Raw genomic sequence first — 7,632 nt, 5'->3', positions numbered from 1 at the left:
AACACACCATTATCATCTTACATCTTTCAATGCTACGTTTGGTACGAATTTGTACGAATGAATATTTAAAACCGATTTAAACTAAACAAAATAATCCAAAGTTACACTCACATATAATCTAGAAGCGAATTTCATTCCTAATCATAAAAAATGGCAGTAAACATATGAGTATGAAACAAGTTTATGTTATTTTGATGCGACTTTAGGCGAGCGACTCGGTTTAATCCTTATGTTATCTCTTGATTCGCGAGCTGAGTAAGACGACTAAGAATTATTTTTGTGTGGCTGTGTTCGAATTCATTATATTCACTCGACGGAACAAGCTTTGCGGACGAACAAAAACTAGTAAACTTGTACAGTTTTCATCTGGTAGTCAATCAGGTAACAGTTTTATGGAATGATTGAAATGAGTCGGCCGTTGTTCATTTTATTCGGTGCTGTTTTTGTGTTAAGTGTTTATTCATGTCGCCATCATTATGGAGAACATTGCCATTTACCGGGATCACAAAGATCTGTTGGAAGATGTGTTCCGGTAGAAAAATGCGGCCATACTCTTGCCAATGTGATTGCATTACAATTCGATCCTAACGTTTCTTTCGAGCAGTACCTTCAGAGACGAGTATGTGGTAATGGACCATACGGGGTAAGTCACAATCCTCAAAATTCCACGTTGAAGTTAATGTGATAACGGAATACATATGTCATGATTGCGTGTGTTGTTTACAATATTTTTTACTTACAGAATGCTCTTATTTGTTGCGGAGATCAATCCAATAGTGACGAGCGGATAAGCACTCGTAGGAAACCCCAAGCGCGTCGCTCATGTCGTACATTTCGTCATGGACCAGGCGTATGTGTTCCGATAGAAGATTGTCCTTCGATATACAACTGCAGTCTGGAAATACAACGCAACTATAATCCAACACTGCATCTTCATCTGACCCAAAGTTTTTGCTATCAGGAGAAGGGCAAGGTCTTTGTTTGTTGCGATGATGATCAAGACGTACGCTTGAGTCTGAAACCATTGAAGAAACCTGGATGGCAACGGTGTGAAACTCCCTTTTTAGATTCTGGTAAATGTGTTCCGGCTAGCCGATGTGGATTAGTTGAAAATAGTGATGATGTACCAGAATCGTTGAGGGCGTTTATGGTGGGCTGTAATCAGCCGAATAATGTGAACCACATATGTTGTCCCAAAAATGAAATCCGATATGATGAAGAGTTTGGTAAAAAGTGCACTACACAAGCTGGAAAATCGGGATATTGTACCGAGACAGACCGTTGTGACGATTTCCTCAAAGCTAATGACGGTCAGGAATATATGAGAAATAATTGGTGCTATACCAGTTTGGAACAGATAGATTACGTATGCTGCGTACGGAAAAATATTTTAAATGGTGAGTCTACAAAAGAATATTTGTTTGATGTGTCACCATCATTTGAGTTATCTTATGGTAGAAAATTATGAGCAGTTTTCCTTGAATCGTAAAAACGAGTTGTTGGATTGAATGATTTTGAAGCTGTGTTGTCAATTATGTTTTTTGCTCATATTTTATATTTTAAGTATTTTTGGACTATTCTTACTTCACCCTCCTTTTTGTTTCGTTTGATGCCATGCCGGATGCCGCTCGAAATCACTTTAGCGTGTTCCAGCTAATCAAAACAAGCCCGCCTAGATTATGTACCCTTATGTGTAAGCTTTAAAATTGTCTTTTGAGGATGTTTCTAGTTTTTGAAGATTATTGCAGTTCGTCTATTTGAATTAGAAATGCTTATACTTATGATAAATGCATTATTCAGCGTTTCGGTAGCTCGTATATATGGTTGTCATCCCAAACATGGGAAGCAAAAATGTGCAGGCACGTTTTGCAGGTTGATTCGTCGATTATGACAATGCTTGACATTTGAGCATTTATCTTTAGTAAATATTTAAAAATGAACTTTTTTATTATATCTTTCAAGTCGTAGAAAGATTTCTGACCGACTGATATAAATATCTTTCGAATTGGTAGAGAAACTACTCGGTCGTTTCTTTAGCGCTCAAAACTTATCATTTTTTCCACGTTTGAATATTCGGAAACACACCTGGAGGCATCTTGGAGGTGTCTTGATTCACGGTTGACACTTTTCGAATGTCATTGATGTACGGTCTTTTCAGGGAACAAATATCGACTCTGACCACTCGCATTGAGGGGACGCTATGTTTTAACATCCAGCGGTTGACGGCGGAAGGCGTGGCAGGGAAAGTGAAGTACGTGGCAGTGGAGGAAACTTGATCGACGAATCGCAGAACAGCAGGTAGAAGGAGAAGATGTAAATGGGCTGTGGAGGAACATCCATGGTGCCATCGAAACACCTGTGAGAGAGGTGGTAGGCACGACGCGTGGAAGACAGCATAACAGCTGGTTTGATGCCGAATGCCAGAGAATGACAGATAAAAAGAACCAGGCCAGGAGACGCATGCTCACTGCGGCAACGCGTCAAAACAGAGAGGTACAGAGAGACTAGAGCAGCGGAAAAATGAACCCATCGTCTAAAAAATCGCGAGTACGAGGAGCACGTGCTCGCCGGTGCAGAGGAGCGATACGCCAGCAACGACACACGGAGTTTCTACAAAACGGTGAGATGCAGGAATTTTGCCATGTCTGTGATGTGCAATGATAGTGCTGACAACCTGCTTACTGACAAAACGGCGGTAGCAGTCAGGTGGAAGGAGCACTTCCAGACACTGTTGAATGGAGAGGTAAACGCGGAGATCAGCAAGACAGGATAAGAAACGTCACCGATGACCAAGCTGTGGAGCCACCAATACAGGAGGAGATTAAGAAGGCAATCAGTGAGCTGAAAAACGGTAAGGCTGCTGGGAAGAAAGGTATCCCGGCTGAACTTCTGAAAGCGGGAGCGAGCGGCTGTACGAAGCAATCTACCAGATCATTGTCAGAATCTAAGTGGAAGAACAAATGCCGGAGGAGTGGTTGGACGGCCTCATTTGCCCAATTTTTAAAAAGGGGCATCGACTCGAGTGTAAAAACTATCGAGAAATTGCATTGCTCAATTCTGCCTACAAAAAGGTGCTCTCCCGTATTCTGTTCTGCAGACTGAGACCGTTAGCGGAGTGCTTCGTCGGCGAATTTCGTGAGGGTCGCTCCACGACGGATCAGATGTTTACCCTGCGTTAGTTACTAGACAAGTTCCGGGAGTACAACTTGTAGACACATCATCTGTTTGTGGACTTTAAGGCGGCGTACGATTCAGTCAAACGAAATGAGCTGTGGCAGATAATGTTAGAACATGGTTTTCCAACGAAACTAGTTACGCTGATTCGTGCGGCGCCGGGTAGGTCCAAATCAAGCGTTAGAATAGCGGGTAAGACCTCAGCCGCTTTCGGGACGTGGGATGGGCTGAAGCAAGGGGATGCATTCTCTAATCTGCTATTCAACATCGTCTTGGAAGCTGCAATACGAAGAGCAAACGTGGAAAGGAATTGAACTATCATCACGAAATCTCACATGCTTCTTGGCTTTGCGGATGACGTCGATATCATCGGAATCAACCGTAGAGCGATGGAAGAGGTCTTCAGGCCTTTTAAAAGGGAAGCAGCGAGATTGGGGCTTACCATTAACACCACCAAAACGAAGTACATGATTGCTTGCAGGGAATGTGGGAGACCAAGTGGCGTTAGTGCCGAGGTGGAGTTAGATGTGGAGCGATATGAAGTAGTGGAGGAATTTATATACCTTGGTACACTCGTGACATGTGACAACGCTGTAAGCCGCGAAGCGAAACGACGAATTGCAGCCGCGAATCGGGCTTTCTACAATCCGTAATCCATGCAGTCTCCTGAAGTCCCGTAATTTGCAAATTCGCACAAAACTGGCGCTCTACAGAACACTAATCTTCCCGGTGGCCCTTTACAGACTGAATCATGGACGCTAAAGGAAGTTAATCGACGAGTGCTTTGGATTTTTGAGAGCAAAATTTGGCGATCCATACTTGGTGGCAAAATGGAAAATGAAGTGTGGCGCAGACGCATGAATCACGAGCTGTACCAAGTATACAAAAGTGCTGATATAGTGAAGGTAGTACAATGTGGCAGGCTGCGGTGGGCTGGGCACGAGACCAGAATGCCCGACGAAAGAGTAGCCAAAACTATTTTCAGCAGAGAATCAGGAAGAGCCTGTAGACTCCGAGGCAGATGCCGCACCGCCGGTGTTTGTGGGGATTGGAGAGGGGCAGCCCAGGACCGACAGTACTGGAGGACCATAATTCGGTCGGCGCAGGACCGTTGCCACTAAAGTAAAGTAAGTAAGGAATGAGCCCCTGCACTGGCTCTGGTCACGATCTGGGAAACAATACAGCTACCGCAGAAGTGGAAGGAGCGATAATATGCCCCTTCTCCAGAATGCGGCTGTTGCCTCTGATCCATGGCAGTATACATGGATTACACAAGATTATAAAAAAATTTATAAAGCTCATCGCTCACTCAATAGCGGTAGTAGCAAAAAAAGATATGCGGTGCAGGTTACAGCAAAATACCCGGGCGAAATTACAATAGATCTACAGCTTGGTCGCAGTAATGAGCCCACATAAGAAAAAAATAGAACCCTATAGGGTGAAGGACCACTAGCAATGGCTCTCTACTGGATGATTTCAGGATTTCCGAGAAGGAGGAACTACCGGAAGATGAGATGGAAGGCGCAATTTTGACAAAGTACAAACAGAAAGTACAGGGTGTCATAAGCGTAAAAACCACAAACTACAGACTCTGCTTGTGTACACTTGCGAAAGTCGAAGAACTCTACTTCGACAACTCCATTGGAACCAAGAATGGAGGGGTCCAAGTTGAAGCTGACATTCCAGTGTCGAGACGAACTCACAACTAGTAGGATCGAGTGCTAAGATCGAGTCAAGGATCGGATCAAGAAAGGATCGAGTCAAGGTCTTGATATAGCACGAACCACGCTCGCTCTATGCTGCTAGAGAATGAAAGCCTAAGAGTGGATACTTATTTTATAAATAAAAATTTCCAAAATTCCACCGAATTATATTATGGGGTTATACAAACGCAGTATATATGCGTTTTCTTTTTGTCAGGATAAGTTTATTTGTTTACGTTAAGGTATATTTACATTGAATATTTTTTTGGAAATATGTGGTAAGCTATTTCTGGCACAAAACATTACCTGTGGTAAAAGAAAAGGATGGAAAAATATAATGCACTATATAGAAAATCAACAATATAATGGTGTACTGAAATAATAACAGTTCTTTACTTTTCAGTTAACAATAAAGCTATCGAAGTTGGTACTCGAGCCGGAGAAGATGCTCCCACCTGCAGAACACCTAATAATACGCCTGGTCGATGCGTGGCACTTGCTGAGTGTCCTCCGATCGTAGCGATACTGCGAGAAACCTCCGCTACCAAAGTACCAGTCACACCAGCTCAAGCAGCTTTTCTAAAAAACAGCGTTTGTACTCCGGGAACATCATCGGTACGATTTTATCATAATATTCCACTTTGACGGCCCCTAAAACCCCTAATATATGTTGCAGGGCAGTTCCAGTACCTATTTCGTTTGCTGTGACGAGGTTGCATTACAAACAGTAACTACGCCGGCTCCTTCGAAAGTAGTACCGGCGGCGGTCGATCCTAATGATATTACCAATCATCCAAATTTACGCTTATTGGACCGCACCAACTGTGGCAGAACGAGCTTGGATGACAAGATATCATTTGGGGAGCGAGCTTCTATGTACCAATATCCTTGGATGGCTATGCTTATTTACCGAACCACCAGTGGAGGAGAAAGTCCCGAATGCGGCGGTACCGTAATTAATTCCCGATACGTATTAACGGCCGCACACTGTATCGATGGACAAATAGAACGTTTGTAGGAGCACTGTAAATTTATGCTTAACCAATAATTAAATTTATATAATTGTTCATAGAATGTACATTCGTTTGGGCGAATACGATACCCGCACCGACCCTGATTGTGATGAGTATATGGATTGCGCTCCACCATTCACGCGATACAGCGTTGAGAATTCTGTGATGCATGAAAATTTTACCAGGATGGTTCGCTCGGGCAACGACATTGGACTACTTCGATTGAATCGTAATGTAGATTTCAGCAAAGGTGATGTCTCGCCCATTTGTCTACCGTTTACCAATAATCTGGTTCGATTCGATCCAAGCCTATACTGGATCACAGGCTGGGGATTAACGGAGCGGTTAGAGAACAGTCCAATTCTTTTGCAGGCCAGAATTCCATCGGTTTCTTGTAGCTTGAGTACTCATTCAATATGCGCTGGATTTGGAAATGGCACGCTTCATTGCCGAGGTGACTCCGGTGGACCTATGAAGGTTCAGGTACCGGAGATTAGCTTTAGATACGTCCAATATGGAATCATTTCCGCTGGTCCAGGATGTGGAGTTACTGGAGCTCCAGGTGTTAGTACACGGGTAGCCTTCTTCATTCGGTGGATTTTGGATAACATTCGGGAATAAAATAAATACCCAAGAGAGCAATAATTTAATATTATGCCTAATACTAAAAGTAGTTATTTTTCAAACGAAATGAAGCAGCTCACGGCTGAAAATTTCGGAAAAAACAAAAAAAAAGAAAAATATATTATTTCAAGCTTACGTGGTATTTTTTTTAAATTTCAATATTCCAATAGCTTATCTCTAGCTGGATCAATCTTATCGTTGTTTTTCGTTGTTTGAAGGTAAGTTTTGATTTTGATTTGTAACGATACCTACATATAAAGGAAATTTGTAAACAGCTTTTTCTAAAACCTATTTTATTTAGAGCCACTTTACTACCTTTCCTAACCGCTCAGTTAGCTGCGAGGTAGGGTATTGTCGTTATCGTCGGGCCACTGTTATGGTCGGGCCATCACGATTTTACAGTTTTAGTAACTCATCATATCTATGATAAAACCATTGTAAAACTTCTTACTGTGATAGCTAACATTTCACACTATTGTGAGTTTCAATCGTGTATTCAAAACACCCGTACTGAATTCAGTGACTAAATCTTACAAAAAAAAGTTTTCCAGGCGCAATGAACTTTTCTTCAAGAAATGATTCATGAAATGCAACTATGGAGATAAATTTTGAAAATGTATGAAGTGTGTTGTGCTGCAAACGAAGACTTTAGAAAAATCCCCTCCAGTAAAGTGTTTGGGAAGGCTTAGGCGAAATACTAGAAAAGCGCTATTTGTAAAGGTCGGGCCACTTGAGTAGTCATGGTTGGGCCACCATAATTTTAAGCGCAGGAGCGCTATAATCGCTAGATAATGTCAGTCACTTAAAACGTGATGAAATAAAGCAAAATTAATACGACAAAAACCTAGACTTGTGTTGTTTTTCTCATTGTAGTTGTACACTTCGGAAAAGACGATTGAAGCAATATTGATTTTACAAGATCGCCAAAATTTCGCAAAAATGCAATTAAAAATAGGGTATTTGTACCTATATGAGCCGTTGTTCACGGAATTCATTCTTTTCATGTGTCTATATAGAATTTGAATATGTATGTCTTAGATTTTCTACGGTGGCTCAACCTGTACAAGATGGCCCGACTATGACATTTTTTGTCTTCACGTAAATGCCTATAACTTTTT

General features: G+C 42.0%; 1 protein-coding gene across 1 annotated transcript; it reads left to right on the top strand.

Moving 5' to 3' along the window:
• Positions 1 to 391: 391 nt before the first annotated feature.
• On the top strand, positions 392 to 6,542 carry LOC128740348 (CLIP domain-containing serine protease B9-like). The gene is made up of 5 exons (XM_053835889.1): positions 392 to 643; positions 743 to 1,397; positions 5,281 to 5,492; positions 5,554 to 5,891; positions 5,950 to 6,542. The coding sequence occupies exons 1-5, from the start codon at positions 398 to 400 to the stop codon at positions 6,509 to 6,511; spliced, it is 2,013 nt and encodes a 670-aa protein (XP_053691864.1). The 5' UTR covers positions 392 to 397; the 3' UTR covers positions 6,512 to 6,542.
• The last annotated feature ends 1,090 nt before the right edge of the window (positions 6,543 to 7,632 follow it).

The sequence above is a fragment of the Sabethes cyaneus genome, chromosome 1, assembly GCF_943734655.1.
Source record: "Sabethes cyaneus chromosome 1, idSabCyanKW18_F2, whole genome shotgun sequence".
In the NCBI taxonomy this organism is placed as follows: Eukaryota; Metazoa; Arthropoda; class Insecta; order Diptera; family Culicidae; genus Sabethes; species Sabethes cyaneus.
The sequence above is the reverse complement of the archived record's forward strand: the minus strand, read 5'-3'. Positions and strand labels throughout refer to the sequence as shown.